This window comes from Agelaius phoeniceus, chromosome 11 (assembly GCF_051311805.1).
Source record: "Agelaius phoeniceus isolate bAgePho1 chromosome 11, bAgePho1.hap1, whole genome shotgun sequence".
In the NCBI taxonomy this organism is placed as follows: Eukaryota; Metazoa; Chordata; class Aves; order Passeriformes; family Icteridae; genus Agelaius; species Agelaius phoeniceus.
In genome coordinates, this window is record NC_135275.1 from 928,670 (window position 1) to 951,185 (window position 22,516).

Consider the following 22,516-nt stretch of genomic DNA (forward strand, 5'->3'; position numbering starts at 1 on the left):
TAAGAAAAAACAAATCTAAGCAATCAAATGAAGTGCTGTTCACTGCAGTTAATATGGTATGTGTATGCACTACTGTTCTTTTCTTCAGATGTCTTGTTTGAAGAGATTTTAGTCCTTTTATTTACCTAAATTGATAAAGCGCAAATCCTTCTGTTGGTCTGTCTTTCCTGGGGTGGGTTCTTCAGTTCCATAGTACCTTATTGGTGTGCCTGAAGTCAAACAGCCATATGAAAAGGATTTTTTGTTTGCTTTGTGTAGGTGCACGTCAAGGTAGCCAAGAGCAGTGTCATCTCTGTAGATCCCCTCTTAAGGGAGTTGATAAAGTCAGCTTTTGCTTTTTCCTGTCAGCTGAAGAGAGAGAGAGAACAGAGCAAAAGGTTTCCGTATGTTTTTCTAACTTGTATTGGGTTTTATGAATGTAGGAAACAATATGTGATTAAACATACAACAAATCTTTTTGGCACAACAAACCTTTTTGGCAAGTAGTCTCTGTAAACACTATCTTCTTGCACTACTCCATGAAATCGGAGTGTGAAACTCAAACTACCAGGCAGTTTTTTCCCATAACCTAGTTTTCCCATTTGAAAGCCTTTTGAGTATTCTTTAACCATCTCGATCCTGGGCTGTGTCACCAGCTGTTGAGGGGCATGATTCTCCCCCTCTGGTGGGACCTGGAGCACTGCACCCAGCTCTGGGGCCTCTTCAGGAGAATGGTGTGGAGCTGCTGGAGAGACCCAGAGGTGGCCCTGGAGCTGCTCCAGGGCTGGAGCCCCTCTGCTCTGGAGCCAGGCTGGGAGAGCTAGGGGTGCTCTCCTGGAGAGGAGAAGGTCCAGGGGGAGCTCGGAGCCCCTTGCAGGGCCTAAAGGGGCTCCAGGAGAGCTGGAGAGGGACTGGGGACAAGGGATGGAGGGACAGGACACAGGGAGTGGCTTCCCACTGCCAGAGGGCAGGGATGGATGGGATATGGGGAAAGAATTGTTCCCTGTGATGGTGGTGAGGCTCTGGCACAGGGTGCCCAGAGGAGCTGTGGCTGCCCCTGGATCCCTGGCAGTGCCCAAGGCCAGGCTGGACAGGGTTTGGAGCAGCCTGGGACAGTGGGAGGTGTCCCTGCCTGCGGTTGGGGGTACAAGATGAACTTTAAGGTCCTTTCCAACCTAAGTCATTCAGTGATTCTGTTCTTGAAATCTTTCAGAAAATGAAATGTAGTGTTTCCTAATTATTGTTGCTTCCATAGAGTCTCTGTCAAACGTTTTGTTAACTACAGTCCATGTAATAATTCTTCCATCACATTGTAAAATCCATACTGCTGTAGGCCACAGATTTTAAATTACAAAACAGCTGTGATCAAAGCTGAACACACCAACTCATAAGGAATGTGTCTGTGCCCACCAGTTTGGAATCTGAAAGTACGAGACATGGGTTGTTTTGTTGGTTTTTTTTTTCTTATCCAGTTTTCAAATTCTTGTCATGATAGGCTGCAGGGACTCCTATGACTGAGCATCACTCACATTTGTTTAGATTTAGGACTGCTGACTTCATGTTTTCAGAGGTAGCATCTAGCCAAGATTTGAACTTTCTTGTTTGTGTTTGGTAACGACCATTTGAATCAGTATTTTGGGCCTTAGCCAAGGTGATGTGTCCTGTAATATAAGGGGGGCTGTAACAGAATAGTTTCACAGACTTGAAGTTACAAAGTACTTCTGTGGTTGTCTGATCAAGCCTCCTGCATGTGCCTTGGTTTGTAAGAGTTTCTTCAGTGAATTTGGTAATCCCTGACACTCAGAGAAACTGTTCAGCCTGAAACTCCCCAGCATGGACAGTATGCCCCAGGGCTTTACTGGTTCTCAGAGCCCATCCTTAAATATCAGGGTCTATGCTAAGGGGCACGGTGCTCTCTGCACTGGGAGCTGCTCTTCTCAGCAGGAGGGTACCTCAGTCTCTGTTGGGATCAGTCCATGGCCAGGCTGGCCGTCCAGGCCCTGTTCAGCATCGCCAGCTCTGTTCAGATCAGTCCACGGCCTGGCTGTCTAGCCCCAGCATTGTTGGGCTGCTCACGTGCAGTTTACATGAGAAGCTCAGTCCCTCTTTGTGGCCTGTCACTTTTATGCTGCAGAATTCTCCGAATTCTTTCTAAATTTCGCTTTTGTTACTAGCAATGAGCTTTTTTTCCATGGTTCTTTGTAAAAATTCAAATTGCTTTGTTAGAATAAAACCTCAGCCCTGCAAAACCTCATGAAAAATCCTCAAGGATGTGTATTTTTATTGCTTACCCAATTTTTAATTATTTAATGTAAACAGATATTTTCTGTTTCATTAAAATTCTTAATGTAAAGCAAATGCATTGCAGAAATCTGAGTTTGTTATGTCAATGTTATTATATTTATCAACCCAAACATATAATCTCCTTGGAAAATGGCCCAGATCTGTTTCTCACATACTCATGTTGATGTTACCCTTTCATGCCTTGCTGTCCAAGGGATGGGGAGTTCAATTTTTAACTATTAGTGTGTTTTAGTTGACAAGCTCCTGTTATTCTTTTGAGCGGGGCTATAGAATGTCAAGCTTTGCAGGAGGGAAAATCAAGAAAAAGGAGCTATTTTGTTACAAAAGGGATGCTTTCAGCTTAATTCCTAACCATTATGGGAGACTGTGATGAATGTATCCTGTCTGGGAGTGCAGCATTTGCCTTGGAGTGTTTTCTAACAGGTTGTCAAGTGGTGTTAGGAATGCACCAGAAGTGACAGCTCCTTACATCACTTAGAAAGGTTCACAAGGAAGACATTTCCAAACTCCAGACACATAGCTCTCTTAAATATTTAGGAGCTGGGATACCCCAATCTGAAGAGTGGCTTTGTAACAGTGAAAGGTCCCTCTCCTCAATTTCCCAGAGCTTTGCAAGCATTGAATGCTTGTCCAGTCTCTTGAGTTGTTATGGCAGTTGGGCTATTTGCTTTTTCCTTTGTCTCCACACTATATTCTTCCCATGTTTTCTTTTGAATTTTATGTTTTCTTTTGAATTTCATGTTTTCTTTTGAATTTTACCTCCTGCAGCAGCAGTAAGCAGTTGGTCCTTTCTTGGGTGCTGCATGCTGTGGAGCAGGGCTGGAACAAGAGCAGTGTTCCTGGAGCAGCTTCAGGGCCTTTGAGGCTCATGACTTTTCAGATGCAGGAGTTTATAGAGTCATGGAATCACAGGATGGTTTGGGTTAGAAGGGACCTTAAAGCTCATCCTGTTCCACCCCTGCCATAGGCAGAGACACCTTCCATTAGATCAAGTCACTCCAAGACCTGTCCAACCTAGCACTGGTATTACCTGGGGAGTTAGGTAATTGCAATTATATGACACTCTGCAAGGATGTTTTCTTCAAAACAGAAAGAGCAAATTATTCTAAAGGAATATTTTCTGGTATTTCCCCTCAGAGGTCCCTAGCTAAAACTAAAAGCAGGTTAGGTTGAGAAGAGCTCTCAATACTGCTGGTTAGGTGTTGGAACCCAGGACATCCCTCTGGCTGCCCTGGATGGCTAGAGGCCCTGCCAGGGGGCTCAGAGACCTTGGCACAGAGTCCGAGACTTCTGTGCCTTTGATTTTGACCCATGGAAAAAATTACCAACCTTAAATTGGTAATTGGAATTGCAAGCCATGAAAGTTTTAAGTAGAATGATAGTTTGTCACAGGGTGAAAAGTAGAATTTTGGGCTTTTTAGAATGGGGACTTGGGGTCCCAAGAGGAAGAATTTGGGCATGCCTTGTTCTTCTTTCTCCTTCTTCCTAGCCTCCATCTTCTGGGTGATGGCGGCACTTTTGGATTGGTTTAGAGTAGGAACACACTGTCTAACATAGGTGATAGGTATTGGAAAATAATTGTAAATAAAGTACACATAGTTTTTAGTATAAAAAAGACAACACCAGCCTGAAGGTGGGGAGTGTGCCACTGACTGACCTGCTGAATGGACCTCAGCAGGTCAGGGAAAGAATGTTATTATAGATAACAGAAAATAAACAGCCTTGAAAACCAGAAGAATCCTGACTCCTCCTTCAGTTGCCGGGCTGGGAAAAGAGACTCTCTGACACATCTTGGGGTCATCCTGACCACAGAGACCCCCGAGATTTAGGGTGCTGCTCTTCCATAGATCTCCTGGATGCACTGAGGAACTCCTTATCCTTTTTCTGTAAGCGTTAGAAATGCAAAATGTGGGCACAGAAGCATTAAATGACTTGATGTAGGAGGCTTAGTAGGCCGCAGTGTGAGGGAAGAACTGAGAAAGTTTCTCTCCAGGATTCATTGAGCTACTGTTGGAGTTTAAATTAAGATCTGTGCAAAGACTCATCACTTTTCTGTTTTCCAGCTATTTTACATTCCTATCCCTCAGTATAATTAATTTCAGCATGTCAGTATAAAGGCACATGTGAACTTGGTCAGTCTTGCATGTTTTGTGGAAACAGGGACATGAAAATTTCTGAGATACTGAACTTACACGGAAGGCTGTGCGGGCAAGTTTTCCATGCTTGCCTGGCACCAAGACAGCTCTTCACTGGGAACAAGATAAAATGCGTCCAGCTCAATAAGGCTAAGTCATTGGCGTGATAAAGAATGTGGATGGTACAAGATGTTCTTCTGCATGGAGAGCTCAAGATAGCTGCTGCAGCTCTGGCCAGTGAGACTGATGATGGTGATGATGAAAGACCTCATTGTGGTCTGCAATGTCCTCCTGAGGGACAGGAGAGGGGGCAGGCACTGATCTCTTCCTTTTGGTGACCAATGATAGGACCTCAGTGATCACCATGAAGCTGTGCCAGGGCAGGGTTAGGTTGAATTTTAGGGAAAGATTCTTCCCCCAGAGGGTGCTGGCACTGCCCAGGCTCCCCAGGGCATGGGCACGGCCCTGAGGCTGCAAGAGCTCCAGGAGCCTTTGGACAGCGCTGGCAGGGATGGACAGGGTGGGATTGTTGGTGGATCTGGGCAGGGCTGTTGTTGGATTCAACGATCCTCATGGGTTCTTCCTAAGTCAAGGGATTCTGTGGTTCAGTGGCCAAGGGGATCTCCTCATGCTCAGTGCTCTCCTAGGCTCAGCACAGAATCAAGTAAGAAATGGCTTTTTAGTGCTGCTTTTATGTGACACAAGGTGATTTTGTTAGAAGAGTGGTCATATTAGAGGTATATTCATAGCTGTGGATGATTTGAGGACCTCTGAAAATCTCACCTACAGTTTACTCCATCTGTCTGTTTGGTGGGGAATCTTAGGGTGTTTTGTGGGTTTGTGGTAATTTTTTTACTAATTTGAACTTGAGGTAGTTTTCTGAAATAAATGTACTTAGTGTGTAATTGAAGACTCCCAACCCTTCAGGGACATCATCACAATGCTTGAAGGGCTATTCTATGGGCATCTTCTAGGATTGGTAAGGTTGCCTAAGCTGGGGGTCACTGACAAATGCAACACAGTCCAAGGGCTTTGTTTGGGAGTCAGAAAATATATATTCTACTCTCCATCCTGCCACAGAGGGTAGGGGGAAAAAGGAGTGAGAGAAAGCAGTGTTTGTCTTGGACAGTCTCACTGGGGGAACTGAACTGGGGAGTACCATTCCTAAGCCATCATCACGGACCAACTGAGCATCCTATTGCCTGTTTAGGGTTCCTGGTGGACTATGATTAATTCACTGGTATGATTATTTCACTTCAATAGTGTTCTACAGATTGAAGTGGGCAATTGCTAGGTTATAACTAGATGGGAAATGGTTGCAATAATGAGATGAAAATGCTGTTTTCTTGTTAGATAGGCAGGATTGAAGGCTGCCCCAAGATTAAACTTGCCAGAGCAAAGCTAAATTGAACTTTGCTTATTCTGCTAATTCTTCACACTGTGTTTATTTTGGTTGGTGAAGCTCATTGGCCGAGGGAGCATTGCATGCTGTTTGGGTAAATAACAACATTTGGTAAATAACAACAGTTTTGGTGCCTCCTCTCAGACTGCAGAGGGTGGTAGGGCTTCTCTGGCAGGCTCTCAGGTGAGCAAGAGGTGGCATCTCTCTTCTTTAGGAAAGATACTGTGTCTGTGTAGCAAACACACAGCAAAGAGAATCATAGAATCCTTGAATGGTTTGAGTTGGAAGTGACCTCAGAGATCATCTTCCAACTCCCATGACCTTCCACTAGACCAGAAAATATAAGGGGATTTCATATCTATACAATAAGTTAATTTGCAAACTGCCTTAGAGTAAGGAGGTGAGATGGAAGAAGCACAAAGGGGATGGCTTATCCCAGCACACGAGCGCTCTGCTGTTGGGCTGGTGCTGAGACAGGTTTTAATGGTCACAGCACACCAGGGGTACAAGCCCTTCAAGGGCAGTGGATTCTCTCTGGCTCCTGTCCCCCATTTCCACCTCTTTGAAGGTGATATTTTACGCACAGCACTGAAATGTCTCTCCACTCGTGCTGTGGGACAGCCCAGGATTGAGCCTCCAGGGGATAGCTGGAGCATCCCTCCTGTGCTGACAAGTCCAGCACTGGAGCGAGGGTAATTTACCTGCCCAGTTACTGTGTTTGTGAGTTACAAGAAGTAGGTTGAAGCAGAACGCTTTTTAAAAAAAACAACCAATTGTTGCTTAAACTTCAGTAAATGCTGGGGTCAGATGGGATTTCAGAAAATACTGAAACACGGGGTTCTCATGACGTGCCTGAAGTGGTTTTTTCGTTGTTAGGGCTTTTTCTTTCAAGGGGGATCTGGTATCATGGAGCTTTTTTCACACATTGATTTCAGAGTTTCCTTTGAAAAAGGTGTTTTGTGAGGCAAGTCAGAGCTGTTTTGGTATGTCATTTGCATTCACAAGCTTATGTGGAACCTGTGAAGCACTGGTAATTAAGGAAGTTAAGGAGGTGCTACCTGAAATTAATTTAATTGCTTGTGACAAGAACTTCTTTTGTTTAAGCATTGGTTGTCATGGTGTGGTTATGTTGGGAGGTTTTCACCTGTAAAACACACACTGCCTGTGGTGTACAGAGGTTTTCACCTCTAAAACGCATGGCCTGTCCATGGTGTTCTGTTTCTTGGGTGTGTTTGTGGCTCTTTGGGGATTGGAGATTTGGGGTATTGATTCCCCTTCCTCCTGCCCTCGCAGGACGAGCTGCTGAAGTTCTGAGGTTCAATAGAAGATGTGAAGATCCCACTGTTCCTCTGCTGTAAGGCTTTGAGGTATGCCTTAGTCAATTTAGAAAGCAGCAAGCTATATCCAGCAATAAGCCATACTCAGCCTCTTCTACTGTGCCAAATTTAGCCATAAAGGTCTGAATACAATTCCTAATTTTCCATAGATTTCTAGCAATGACTCAGGCAAATAAGTAAATCTTCCTCAGCCTGTTCCACAGCTCCTGTTCACTGAATTGTGAGTATCCATGGGGACAAGGACTGCTTTTATGCCTTTGGAAAATGAGTTCCCCCTGGGAAAACCTCCCTGCGCTTCAGTAGTGCCGCTGACAAATAGCAGGCTGTAACTTGGCCGGGGTTACTGACTGAAGAAGAATGTTGGCTGGATTCTGATAGGGAATGAAGCTGTAAAATCTTTTTTCTTGATTTGCAAGTTGTCTCATGGCATCTACTGTTTGTTCACAGAGAGGAGATTTTATCCTTTAGGATTGCTGTAAGTGATAAGTGCTTATAACTGAGTATATGGGGTGTGGGAATGAAAGGTCCTGGATGCTATTAAACATTTCTTGCATAGGCAAGATAATACTAAAGATATAAGGCTGGTACATGAAAGCAGGACTGCTACTGTCCATAAATCCACAGGAAACTGACAGTTCCACCGGAGACAGCTGGTAGTGGGTCCCGTGGCTGACTTCACACTTGAGGCCATCTCTGATTAGAAGAGTAGTTGCGGTACATGTGCAAAAGTGTGTACTTGGAATGCAGATGTGAAAATGGAATGATCTGAACAGATGTTCATTCTGCTGATGTAGGTATTTGATTTCTGTCCCTGGCTCAGAAGTGCCTCTGGTTTTTCTTTCTTCATCACCAGCATGGGTCAGGCTTCTGCATGATGGAGGTGAGCCCTACCCTCATTTCTGACCTATTGCTCCTACTTGTCTTACAGTCAGGCCTTCATCTGTTCAAAATGAGAGAAAATTAAATAACCATCAGTAAATGCAGCTATGTCAGTTAAAGAATTTAAAAACAAAACAAAACACAAAACTTTTAAGAAAGCAGTATTTATAAGCTAGCTGGACACAGATGTCCATAGGCCAGGAAGTAGGGAAGATATCCAGGTGTTTAAAGTAGTTTAAAATTTTTTAACATTAGTGAAAATTCAAGACTTTAAAAGGAGAAAATTAAAAAATTTCTGTGAAACTGCAAAGCAGCACAACTTTCTAGTTTGCAGCAGCTGTGCTCCAGACTCTTCTCCTACACAGTTCTGTGTATTGAATGTGAAAAATTTATGTAGTCTTCTTTGCAAGGGCCCTTTCTTCATGGTGGGGGGATGGAGTTCATTCCCAAATCGATTTCCTCCTTGCAAGGAATTAGGCAAGAAATTTGACCTTGTTTGTTAATCTTGGAAATCTTCTGAAGGCTCAGGTGAAAGCCAGTCTCCTGCTTGTATAATTTTCAGATCCTTAGTCAGAGCCCATATGTTACAACCTGGAGGAAATGATGCTTGGGGATGACTAACTGAACATGTTCCTGCTGTTAATTTGGGTGTCATTCCAGAAATTTAATTAGTAAGTTTTCCCTTTCCTTTTGTTAACACATTTACTTACTAATTCCTGTCTTTGCTGTTGTTCCCCATAAGGAACTTAATGAAGGGATAAAATTTGTAATAACAGACAGAAGCATTTTTTTCCCAGCTGTGATGAGTAGGGAGAAGCAGAGAACATACACGTGTTGAATTAGCAGAAATTTGGTTATAGATAGGATATTCACTTTGTATCTTCCTGCCGCAAATATCATGTTAATCCAGTTTAAATGACTGTGGGGTTTACCAGAATTGAGGCTCTAAAGTGCTAATCAGAAATTCATAGAATCACAGAATGGTTTGGGTTGGAAGAGACCTCAAATCCCATCTTGTCCACCCCCTGCCATGGCAGGGACACCTCCCTCTGTCCCGGGCTGCTCCAAGCCCTGTCCAGCCTGGCCTTGGACACTGCCAGGAATCCAGGGGCAGCCCCAGCTGCTCTGGGCACCCTGTGCCAGGGCCTGCCCATCCTCATAGTGCAGAGATTCTTCCTCATACCCAGATCTTTAGGGCCCCTTCCAACCCAAACTATTCCATGAGTCCATGACCACCTTTCTTTGTCATGACCTTTGTCATGACCTTTCCAAACAATCCTGTTTTAATGTAATTACATTAAAATGTAATGCCTGGAGGTGGTTTCAGGCTTACATCCTTAGTTTCAGGATGAGAACATTTTGCCTTGTGTGGATTATATGATGGGGAATGAGTGTCTCTGACCCCAGTGAAGGTTTCTTGGGTTTGGATTAAACCCTGAGTGAGTCATGCAGTTAAACAGGTGTTTCTGCTGCTTCAGAGTAGAAAACACTTCGACCTTTAAGCCCTTTCAGAATCAGGTTATGTTTTTGCCAGTGACTCATGTCAGGTTCAGCCTGGAGGAATTTCAAGGAGGCTGCTTGAGCCCTGATGGCACCAGAGACCCCTCCTGTGGTGGAGGCTGCAGCCGCAGGAGTGGCTACTCTGCCCTGGCCCTCACCTTGCCTCTCCAGCTGGAAAACAATGCTCAATTCTTCAGCAATGCTCAATGCTTTTTCATCAATCTGATTTAAAAAATCCAGATTTTTTTCTACTGTAATTACAAATAAAACACGCATGTGCCTTCCAGACTCACTTTGTTGCAGTTGCCAAAAATGATCCTGCTTGTAATATGTAGAATATAGAGAATATGGTTGTGTGCTGAAGGATAGTTTTAAAAGTTACCAATAAAGTAGCAGTGGAAAAGTTCTCACAGTGCTCAGAAACCTGGAAATGAGAGTCAAGGACTATGGTATTACTTTTTTTTTTTTTAATTGGAAAGTATTTGCAAATCTGTTGGATCTATGAGGCCACCTTTCCTTTTCTCTGCCAGCTCCCACTCTGCTCTTCCTGCCTTGAATGGGGACTTGCTCCTTCTCCTTCCTAACAGCAGTGTGTCTGATTTATTCTACAGGTTTTAAATTAGAAGGAAACTCAGCAGTAGGGAAGAAGTGGTGGATTTGAGAGCAGTTCTGTGGCTCTTCTTGCCTGACTTGTTAGACAGCTTGGTTTTTTTGTTGGTTTTTTTTAGCTTTATTTTTTTGCTTTAGAAGAAAGGTGGCTGGTGCAGAGTAGCAGAAGTGCTGCCTGGCTCGGCTGTGGGTGTTCTGTGTGCTGCTGTCCCTGTGGGGCATGGGGGGCTCTGCCTGCCCTGGGGACCCAGGCCAGGTCACCGCAGGCACCCTGCACAGCCCAGCCCCTGGGCTGCTGCTGCTGCTTGAGCAGGGTTTGCTCTGATGCTGCTCCATGGATCTCAGAGTGAGCAGAGAGCACCCTGAATAGTCCCAGTACCAATGGAAACGCTCCCCCTGTGCACACACAGCACTGTGGCAGGGTTTTGTCATCCACCAAGAGCCAAATCATAGTTCCAACCCTGTGTTTCCTGTGATGAAGTCTCCGCGTGAAGTGTTTGTAGCCATGGGAATTCTCATTCCCATCTTGAACTGTCTGGGATTGTGCGTGAGGACAGGCTGTGGAAATGGCAGTGATTCTTTTGCATCTTGGCTACAAGTCAGCTGTGTTCCCATTTAATTCATTCTGTGTGCAAAGGAGTGCAGCTTGTATAGATGTGCCTAACTGACTTGAGAAAAGAAAGAAGTCTGAGGTCAAAATACACACTAATTAATCTTGGTAATTGGTGAGCCTTTGGCTTTCTGTGTAAGAGCACCGTCTAAAGATCCCAAAAGCTCAATTTCTAGGGCAGGGGTGGGCAGTGCTTTGACCAAGGGGGGCAAACCAGGCAGGCATGATGGTGGGGTCTGGGGTGGACCTCCCATGCTGCCTTGTTTCATCATCCTAAGAGGTTGGAGCGAGTGTCCAGGCTGCCTCTTTGAGGTGTCCATGTGCTGGGGAGGTCTAGGCAGCCCTGGAGTTTCTTCTGAGCCATGGGAGACAGAGAGTCTCTGCATGTGCTGGACAGGGTCACGTCATAGCCTGGAGGGGAAATGCCCTGAAATTCCCCAGGAAAACCAGAGTAGTAGAACATGACATTTTCACATTTCTAATCTAAAGAATTTCCATGCATATGCAGCCTATGCAAGAAGCTGAAGGACAGTTGCAAACACTTCCTTTACCAAAAAGAAGGGAAAAGTCTCCAAAATGAAGCAGAACAGCAAACACATAAAAAAATTTATGTGTTTGGATTTTTTTGGAAAGTAACATGGTTTTAATTTAGCCTGAGGTAAACAGGATGGGCTGTAGAACCCAGTGTGGTGAGCAGCAAGGACCTCAGCTGGTGCTTTGTACCAGTGCATCCAGGATCAGCTGAGGACAGTGGGAGCCGTCCTGGCTGTGAGAACACTCATACCTGGAAATGGCATCCTATGGGTATTAATCCCTTGGATGAGGAGCCTCTCGACACCCAAACATGAAGAAATAGCTGAGGGTTGATCCATCATGCCACGGGTGTGTTCATGGTGACTGAAATATTAGTGCTGTCATAAGAATGGCGTAGCACAGGCATCTCTTTGTTTTCTTGATACTGGAATTAGGCCGAGTGCCCTAGTTCATAATGCTGCTGCTCTCTTACATAAAAGATTTTATGATTGCTCTTGACACGAGCATAAAACAAATCTAAAATTCTGAACATCCTGGCAATGCAGGGCCTTTATTTTTGTCCATCACTAATAATAATGTCTCATTTTGGCTTATAGGACAGAAAACTCACAAAAGTAGAGAGGCAGAGATTTAAAGAGGAAGCAGAAATGTTGAAAGGTCTACAGCACCCAAACATCGTGAGGTTTTATGACTTCTGGGAATCCTGTGCAAAAGGCAAAAGATGCATCGTGCTGGTTACCGAGCTGATGACCTCTGGAACACTGAAGACGTAAGTACTGTGCTCCTGCAAGGGGCTAAGAATAGCAGCAGACATTTATAGCAAAATCCTACTTTTGTATGCTGAAAAAAGCCATCTCCAGATAAAAGCAAAAAATGGAGCTGTTCTCTGGTGTCTGTCATTTGTCCCTGCATTTGAACCGCAGTGGTTTGATGGGCAGAATTTTGGCCTCCGTCTCTTTCTGCCTGCTTCCCTGTTTCAGTTATGCAACTCAAAGCTGTTCTCTGGTGTGTTTCATTTTCCGCCTGTGACGTTTGGATTTGTCAGGGTGTGTTTTGTACTTGCTCTTGGGCTTGTATTTGCATGTTTTGTTAGGGAATTCAAATGGAATAGCACTTGAATGGTAGAATCTCTCAGAAGCTGAAGGTGCTCTAGGTTATCTCCTAAACAATATGAATTAATAGCTTCTGGTACTGACAGTCTTGTTAAGGCTGATATAAAGCAGTTGGCATGAATTCTGGAACAGATTTTCAGCCCCAATGGGAGCAGTACTCACCCAGTGTGCTACTCTGCCAGTGCATTAGCAGTCCCTACATCTTCCCCAAATGTCCCCTCCCAACCAGCGCTTCAGGTAAATAGAAAGAAATGCAGGTGTGTGGTACAAAGGTCTAAGTTTGTGGTTAAAATTAAACTTCAGTATTCTTCTGATTCAAAATATATGAACATATTCCAAAGCTCTTCTCTTCGTGAAATGAATCACTGAATGATTAGACTTCAAAATATTTGGTTGTATTTGCACCAAAAATGCTTATTATCATCCTCCCTAAAACTGAATGCTCTAATTCCTCCTTTGTAAAGATCTATTTCATTCAATTTTGGGATATTTCTGTGCTGCTCTTGTGGCATCTAATAAAGGGCTTTTATCCATAGTGGAGTTTCAGAAAACTTAAGCTATGATGTTAAAGCCCCTCAAATCTCTAACAAAGTATTTTCACTTCCTTTTTACCCACTTGTGTGTGTGTTGTGCTCCAGGTATCTGAAGAGGTTTAAAGTGATGAAACCTAAAGTCCTGCGGAGTTGGTGTCGGCAAATCCTGAAGGGTCTTCTTTTCTTACACACAAGAACTCCACCAATAATTCACAGAGACTTGAAATGTGATAATATTTTTATTACTGGACCAACTGGATCTGTGAAAATAGGAGACTTGGGTTTGGCAACACTCAAAAGAGCTTCATTTGCCAAAAGTGTCATAGGTAATGCTCCTGTTCTCTTTGGCTTCCCTCGGTCAGTATCGTGGCTGTCTATTTAACATCTTCCTTTCCCATTTTGCATTAGTGATTTTAAAGTAGCAAATTGGTAGTGGAAGTTAAAGTGGGTTTGGGACTGTTGCCTCTATACCCCTATAAAAATAGGAATCAGTAAGTAATGGTATCTTCCTCTTCTCCTTCCTCCTGTATCATCCTTAATGCATAGGGAGCCCAGAACCAGTGAAGTCTAAACAGTAGAAATTTCAGATATGTACTTGGCTGCTGTGGATCTGCCTAATTTCATTGATTTTAATGAACTCGTGTTTGTTTATATTTGTTAAGTTTCTCTCATTTTTAACTTCTCGTAACTGGTGGTGTTTTTCTCTGTTGAGGGTCAGTATTTCTTCAAATAATTTTTTGCAGGGTAACAGTTGTTCATGGGACATATTGGAATAATATCAACAATAACAATACTGGGAATAATATAAGTAATACCAATATTGGGAATAATTCCAGAAGTACTAGTACTGGGAATAATATCAGTCATATCTATACTGGGAATAGTATCAGTAGTAGCAATACAAGGAATAGCATCAGTAGTACTAATATTGGTAAGAATACTAGTAATACTTATACAGGTTTTTGTAAAATCAGTTATGAACAGAACACCATCAAAATACAGTCATGTCTGAAAGGAATTTGATACTGTAAGGGCTGCAGGATGCTGGCAAAGTGTCTGCATTCATTTTGGCAATAAAACTAAGCTTATAATTTTCATGAGCACTACTGCTCCAAGGAGAGAATAAAGGAGGCATGGAAACACTGGTGATGAGTAATGCTGCCCCCTCTGCAGAGGGAGTAGCTCTAAAGGCATATCAGTAGCTGCATTTCACGTTGGCTGGAAGGGATGAAATCAGCACACTGCGGTGTCTCTGCAGGAGCCCAGCCAGGGCAAACCTGCTCCTGCCAAGAGCAGCTGAGTGGGTGCTGAACAGCTTCACGTTTAGCTGGGCTGTTATGTTGAAGGATGCTTGTAGGTATTCCTTTCCACTCCAAGGAATGGGGGAAATGTCATTTTTGTTCTGCTTTGGAATGCTGCCAAGTATTCCATTTGTTTCTTAGACTATTGCTATCACTTTTTCAGATTTGTTTTAAATGCTCTGGAATTCATGAGATTCACTGCTGAGTTGTGTTCCTTCTAAAGCAAGGCAGCAGCTCCAAAATAATTTCTTGTGGCAGCTGTTAACCTTTTCTGAGTATCAGCCTCTGCCTTAGTGACAGCTTTAACAACACCCAGAGAGAGCAACTACACTGAGCCTCCATGACATGGGTCTGGCTGATTTGCTGAGGCTGTAGGCATGAGTGTCTTTGAGGTGGAAGGACAAGGTGGAAGAACATAAACAAGGGAAGAGATCAATCTTGAATTTTGTGAAATTAATTTTACAGAAATACTTGTTCATAAGTTAAGTCAAGTCTACTCCAGAAATGTGTGCAAAAGCAGACCCTAATTTTGAGGGTTGTCCTTTACGTTGCCGTTTAAAAAGAGTTTTGGACAAGTCAGAAAATCCTAGAATGGTTGGGATTAGAAGGGGTCTTAAAGATCATCTTGTCTTCCATGGCTGGGATACCTTCCTCTGCCCCAGGTTGCTCCAAGCTCCATCCAGCCTGGCCTGGGACACCTCCAGGTATGATGTTTCCTCAATTTCTTTAGGGACTTGAGTGATGGCTTGTACCTGGAAGAGATTTACACTAATATTAGGAAGAAACATATTACTGTGAGGGTGGTGAGGCCCTGGCACAGGGTGCCCAGAGCAGCTGTGGCTGCCCCTGGATCCCTGGAAGTGTCCAAGGCCAGGTCGGATGGGGCTTGGAGCCACATGGGATAGTGGTAGGTGTCACTACCTCTCAGGGGGTGAGATGGCTGGGGTGGATGGGATGATCTTTAAGGTACCTTCCAATCCAAACCATCCTGGAATATGCCAGAACTACTTTTTCTGATTCTATGTTACTTTAATTAGGGTTGTGCTTTTGTTGCTGATTAGTGATGACATAACAAAGCATTGATGGGATCTGCCAGGGCTGGGGGCAGTTTGGGTGCTGAGGCTGGACAGAAAGAGTTTATCTGGGTCTTTCTCATGGTCCAAAACCTGCCACTCTTTTTTTGGCATCCCAACAGCTTGCTGCTACTGTCCCTTGACACACCATTGCACTGATCTCTCTTCCTTCATCTTTTCTATGTAGAAAGGAAATAAATGAATTACAGTATGAGATACAGTTCCTGGAATGAATTACCCAAATGTTAATAGTTTTCTGTTTTGCTTTGTAAGCCCTCCCTTTTGAGAGTAGTTTGCTGAGGAAATGTTGCCAGTGTTGGGGTTGCTGCTTGTCCCCAAGCTGCATCTCCCAGTGCCTCACTTCATATTTACCAAGTTGCATCAGATTCCTGATTCCCTAATTCCTATTGAGTAGGACCTTGTTCTATGAGTAGCCTCATTGATTTGTCCCACTAAACCAGTGACAGAATTAGGTTTGATGTTTTGTGCATGACTCTGTAGGTGATTTGTGATACTTCTGGTTTCCAAAGTGCTGTCTGCCTTTGTATCTCTGGAGGAAACAAAAAAAAAAAAAGGCAAATTTGCACTGATAAAAGCAAGAGTGAAGGTTCTCATTTCTTCTTCCCTTTTCACCTCCCTGGCCTTTTACACATCCTTCTCTCCAGCCAGACAGAAACCATTCTATCACTTCAGTATGGGCAGGAAATGAACCATAGCTCATTTTCTTGCTCATTTTTGAAATTTTTCATTCTTTTCCTTCCCCCTCCCCTCCATCCTGCTTCCCCTCTGCCCTGCTTTCCCACTTTGGATTATTGTCAACAAGCCATAGGCATGGAAGTGCATACATTGACATTGGATTTGCTCCCTGGGAGATGCTTGAGCTCTTTGGAAATTATCTTGTATGCACCTATACGCAATTGTACTGGGCACACTTCTCACAGGTGAAAAAGCTTGTGGTTAAAGCCATTTGGACTCCTGTAAAAAAACAACATTATCTTTGTCTGTGTAGGTACACCAGAATTCATGGCCCCAGAAATGTATGAGGAACACTATGATGAATCTGTGGATGTCTACGCATTTGGAATGTGCATGCTGGAAATGGCTACCTCAGAATACCCTTACTCAGAATGCCAGAATGCTGCTCAAATCTACCGAAAAGTAACCTGTGTGAGTACACGTCCTTAATTGGTATTGGATCCTGTCATTGGAAGGTTCAAAAGCATATTTTGATGAGGTGTTGGTACTGCTGAATGTATACTGCATTCTAGAAGTTGAGGTATCTGAGCTCTGGGTTGCACAAACCTGTTTCAGGCTTATGTGTAAGCTTACAATTCTGCACTTGGAGTGTGTTTTGATGCAGCTACATCAAATATTTTCAGTTACCTTTGTCACTGATTTTATCTCCATCGGCCGCAAATACAGCCCAATGGGCTGATGTGTGGTAGTTTAATTCTTCTTAAAGTGTTGCTTTTAGCCCAGAGCCACTCAGAAATAATTTTAAAGCCCACAAAAGGCTTCAGAAGCTGCTCAGCAGTGCAGTTATCTTCATCCTCTGGCTGTAGCAGCTCCCTTGGCATTGCAGGAAGGTGAGTGTGTGCAGCCATGGATCTGCTGGATGGTTACCATGCTCTGCACCATGGGGTGGCTGCAAACCATGCCGCAGCTTCTCAGAGACATGGAATGGTTTGATTGCTCAGGTGAGTTCCTTGCCTTTATCTCTGTTATTCAAGGCTAGGTTGGGCAGGACTTGAAGCTACCTGGTCTAGTGAAAGGTGTCCCTGCCCATTACAGGGAGGTTGGAATGAGATGGTCTTTAAGGTGCCTTCCAACCCAAACCATTCTGTGATCTGTGATGCTAGATCTGCATGGTTACTCAATGTTGTTATTCCATGGTTCTTTATCACAGTGTTTATTTATTAGCTTTGGCACAAGGGATGTTGGCTCTGTTTTGGTATGGTCCTTCAGATATGGCCTAAATGCTACCAGTGTGGGCAGCTTAGGGGACACTTCCTTGGACTCTAGGGGTTCTTGGGGTGGCTACAAGAGGCTCTTCTAATTTCAGGCTCTGTAGCCTCATGTCCTGCCTGTGAGACTGGTCAGGTACTCAGTATCACCATGGGAGCTGGTATTACTGGGAAGGTGTGTGTGCACCTGGAGCCATGGAGAACATCGAGCTCTTCATTGCTCCATGTACCTAGAGAAGCTGTGTGCACACCTCGTAGCCATCTGGAATACTGGTAATTAAGACTTTGCCAGTCTCCTAAGCCTCATTTATCAAAACAATATCCAAGATGGCAAAGAATAATGATTAATCAGAGGATTCCTAATTAGATGTTATATTTCAATTTTTAGATTTTAAGTAGCCATTGTTTTAAACACTGATGGAAGAAGCCTGAGCCAACTTGTTTTCTATGGCAGTAACATTTACACAGCTCAGAATTAGATGGTAAATTATTATAGTTTTGTAAAACTGGCTTTATACTGGCAGCTCCAGAGAGGTGGGTGATGATATTTGTCATATAGAAAAAGCAATGGTGGAGAAGCTGTTGAAAGGTCCTTGTTGGGGGTATTTTTGAAGCAGAACTGTCTGGCAGGGAAAGCTGAAGACAAAAGCATCAGGTACCAGGACGGAGAGTGTGCAGTTTTCATCTGAATTTGGGGTAGTAGCAGTGGGAGCAAAGGCACCAGGATTCCTTAGATGGCAAAATTGGCATTACTGTTTTTCCAAGGAAAGGGTTAACCAGCTCTCTGTCGAGTGGAGAAAGCCCTGTCAAATGCCATGAGCTGCACAACTGTCAGGCTGGAAGGAGGAGCAGGGGGTGGACCTCTGGGGTGAGGGTGCAGGAGGAGCCTCGTCCTGGGGGAGATCCTCTGTCCCAGGAGGAACCTTCTGGTGGGCTCAACAGCTTCTCTAGCGGAGTTGCATCTGCAGGGGAGCTGCCGACAGAAGGGACCCTGCTCCGAGCAGTGTGAGTGGCCTGTGGGGTCTGAGGAGGAGCTGGAGGAGTTTGGGGTGTGGGGTTGTGAGCCAGCACCATGCAGTGGGGTCTGCCCTAAGCTGGGGCAGTGATTACAAAAAGACAAAGTAACTCTAAGATCACTTGGAATAAGAGTTAGGTTTGGTGATGCAGCAGCTTGTGCAAGCCTTGGGGCTTATAAACTGAAATATAGTCAAAAATGGAGTGTAAACCAAGAGGCTGAAATTAGACCGTTTTCTTCCAGTATTAGATTAATTTTGGGGCCTCACTAAGAGCAGAAGGTGGCTCTGACCTTCTTGGATGGAGAGGGTGCAGAGCCCCTGAATGATGCAGCTTCTCAGTGGGACATTTGCTTCTTTATGACGCTGGGGCTTTTTTGCACTAGAAAGATAAATACTATTTCTAGTGTTTTAAATTGAGGGTCAGTGCATTGTGAAATGTGTTTGCTGTGTCTAGCTGCCTGATGCCTTTATTTAAAAAGTATAAAATAAAATAACTTTCTTTTCCTGCCTTGGGTTCAGCATTGTAGTGGCAACTACCAGAGGTATTGATAGCATTCATAGGGGTTGGAATTGCTGGCTAGAGTTTGCATCAAGAAGTGACAACCAGCAAAAAGTTTAGACTGCCAACCTTCTGTTGGGTCCCACTGAGCTGATATTCCCCCTGCTGCCCAGCACAGGCAGGGTATGATTTGGGTTTTGCCACTATAATATGTTTTCAGTAGTTTCTACTCTGTTTTCTAACACTCTACCATGCCCTTGCCTGGTACTAGGACATGAGATACACCTCAGGTCCCAGCTGTCCAAATCACATGTGTTGGTCATCCCTTATTGGTGTAGAAAATGTAAACATTACCTTTCTGAGACATTATTTCAGCATATGTCACATTCTGCATGTCTGTAGTGTAAGATTATAATTTATTTCAGCGACCTTTTATTCTGCCTGACTGTATTCTTACGGCTAAATTGCTGCATTAATTTTTGCATTTCTGTTTTTCTACGTGTGCCTGTATGTTTGCAGTTGTCCAGGATAAGGAGGTGGTCATGTTTGGGAATGTGCAAAGGGGCTCATTTCTCTGCCGGACAAGACATGCTTGTTCCAGCCTGTCACCTCTCTCTGCCCTTTCAGCCTGAATGATGGAGTGTAAACATTTCAAAAATGGATATGTACCGTAAATAGAAAGCACATCTTTCCCAAGCAGTGGGGCCAAGCCACATTTACCACAGTTCACTTTGAAGTGATTTCCTGGTCAGCATATTTGCAGTCCCCTTCGTTCTGATGCCATAATCTCATTTTTCATGCATAACTTGATGGTTTTTCTTACTGAGATTTTTTTTGTGTTTAATCATTCTGCCAAGTAATTTTGATGTAGACAATAGTGATGAAACATTGGAATCCGTGACCTTCCCAGGCTGCTCCAGCCTAGTGTTTTCTTAGGCATGTGCTGCAGAGTGCACAGCAGAGCAGCTGCATCTCCAGAGTTCCTGGCCATCTCCTTGGGTTTAGTGGTACAAACCTGTGCTTCAGAACAACCCACCCTGTGACAGTGTTCTGGTTTGCATGTAAAGCTTTCATATTGTTTGTTCTCATCAACTATTGAAGGTTTTCTCAGCATACGCAGGCTGTATGCCATAGTGCACACAGGCAGAATTAATGCTGCGGCTGTGGCACAATGACAGCAGGCAAATCATGTTGTCAATGTCATTGCATGGACTTCTTGTGGCTTTTGGAGATCTTCTTAGATCTGCAGGTAACCCTCTTAGCTTTGCATTAAGATGGAGCACCATTCTGGAGGGAAACAGAGATGAGTTTATAATTGTACACTGTGATGTCATAGAACAAAATCCTGGTAAAACTGAGAGCTTTACCTTCATTTCACTGACTTCAGAGAGTGTGCACCAAGGTGCAGTTTCAGTTGGAAATGTGGCTTCACCTTTTTTGGTAGAAGGTTTTTTCCTTTTTTAGGAATGACATGAGCCTAGAGTTACCTTCAGGTGGAAGGTGGAGTGCTAGCCCAGAGCAGGCTGACTCTGGGGTGGAAGGGCACTTGTAGGGGCCAGGAAAGCCTCTAGAACACTGACTGACGTGGGTCAGACGTGCCAGTGACTTGTGTGGCATTCGCTGTGTCCCTTCAGAGCATCACGTGCTGCTCTTACAAAGTGTGCTCTGCTGTTGGAAAATGGCGAGTGGCTGTTTTTAGACCCTGCAGAATAAGCAGCACGTTTCTTCCCTCAGCATGAAGGATGCAACTTTTTCTGTATATGTCTGGCTGTAGACTCAGATGCCTTGTACTGGAGGGCAATGGATCATAATGGGCAATGTTTCTTCAGAAACAAGGGTATGGAAATAAGTGGTGGTGAGGGAGTCAGAATAAATCATCCTGTTTGGTACAGAGAAGCTCTCCATTTGATCTCTCGTTTTGCTGTTGGTTTATATATGTGTATATATATTTCAACATTTAAGGAATCTGTATTATCATTATGCCCCTTATGCCTCCCAGTGAGCTCAGCCTTTCACATGTGGTGGCATTGAATTTATTTTAATTTATAAGAGGCTGTACTGCTTTCAAACTGTCATGGATAATCTCTTGCCTAATACACTTTGAATTTTGGTTCTGTGTTTCCTTGGGAATGCTCAGGGAAAACAGATGGCTTTTGTTTAGGTGAATGAGATGAGCCCTTTGATGGCAAATAGAATCCCCCTTCATTGTCAGGGGCACTGTGCTGCAAGGGAGGGTTTGCAGCATCCCAGTGAGCTGGCCTTGGAGAGTTCAATGAAGAGTAAGGAAGAAAAGCATCCTATAGCACAGGGACAGGGAGAAAACACTTTGCCAAAGCAACTCTGTTCAGTACTTCACAATTTTTGTCCTCATTTGTTTTAGTCATCTACTCATAGCTGTTCAGCAGATTAACACAATGGATATTTGGAGAGGAGTTGATGTTCCGCCAAAGATGGGGAAAGTGTTGGTGAAAGAGTTGCTGTTTTTTATTTGTGGAAGCAATTTGTAAGGTCAATATTGGGAACCAGTCATTGGGGATCTGATGCTCTGGGCTCCCTGTGCCAGGGCCTCCCCACCATCACAGAGAGGAATTTCTTTCTTATGTCTAATCTAAACCCGTCTCTCTTCAGGTTAAAGTCTTTATTAGATCTTATTACGTTTTCTTCCTGGAGAGTGTCACACTATTATGGAAATCAGTTTTCTCATAGCAAACAACAGTGAATTGAAATGTATAAGATTTATCCTTCTTCCTGATGGAGAACACACCAGACTCCTGTAGCTTAAACATGAATTATGGTGAAGAGGAGTCCTGCTGAAAATACATTTTGATGGTGCTTTTGTTTTCTTTCATTTCTGATTCAGGTATCAGAGCTCTCCTAAGAGCTTACCATGGCACATTGGAGCCAGCCTGGGCTTTGCAGCCCAGGCACTCCAGTGCCTTTTGACACATTTTTCTAATACACAAAATTTGAACCCTTGTCTCATCAGTGAGATTTAGGTTTGCTTAAGCAAATAATTCTTTTTAGTGGGTCACAGCCAGCCAGCCAGCCACGTGTATGGATAATTTCGCTTTGTTCTCACAAAAATGGGTTTCTTTGGATCGCTTCAGCTTTCTGCTGAAACAAAACCAAGGAGCTGAGTCTTTGAGTGACTGTTCTGTATATTTATTATTGTTTTTTCAAAATCTACAATTTACATATTTCATGCTAGAATTTCAAGACAAATAGGGGGTTGTTGATCTAAAATTATTAATTAATAAAGTTTGAAATAGAATCTGCAGCTTGAACAGAATGTTCATAAAAGGAAAAAAGTATAATCTGATGCTGAAATATTCAGAAATTCTGAGAGAAGCTCCAGCCCTCACTGAAATTCATCCATAAAAATTATTTAAGACTTAATTCGGTGTATTATTTGCAGACCCTCTTTGAAAATACTTGTTTTCTTCTTTTAATCCACTGGGTGAGCCAAAAGTCTACTCTGCGGGGCTCCTTATCTGTGACTGCATGAGCCATTATTTACTATTATTTCAGAGTGAAACTTTAATAGGATTTGTATGGAGCTAAATGTTCAGTTCCCATTCAGTTATGTGCTTTACCACATTCTGGTTTTTAGATAAGGGAAATTGTGTTTCCTTTTTGTTCTGCTCATTGACTTCATTGGAAGTACTTGGGTCCTTAAGTGATAAGGTCCCACTGCATCATCTCTTCTCAAATAAATTTTGTCATATTTTC

General features: G+C 43.5%; 1 protein-coding gene across 14 annotated transcripts in view; it reads left to right on the forward strand.

The window, feature by feature from the left end:
* WNK2 (WNK lysine deficient protein kinase 2) overlaps positions 1–22,516 on the forward strand; it is a 95,901-nt gene that overhangs the window by 23,704 nt on the left and 49,681 nt on the right. For all 14 annotated transcript variants that reach the window (XM_077184738.1, XM_077184743.1, XM_077184732.1 and 11 more), the window contains exons 2-4: positions 11,886–12,058; positions 13,040–13,260; positions 16,318–16,475. In XM_077184738.1, the coding sequence (XP_077040853.1) occupies positions 11,886–12,058; positions 13,040–13,260; positions 16,318–16,475 (552 nt within the window). The remainder of the gene's footprint in view (positions 1–11,885; positions 12,059–13,039; positions 13,261–16,317; positions 16,476–22,516) is intronic.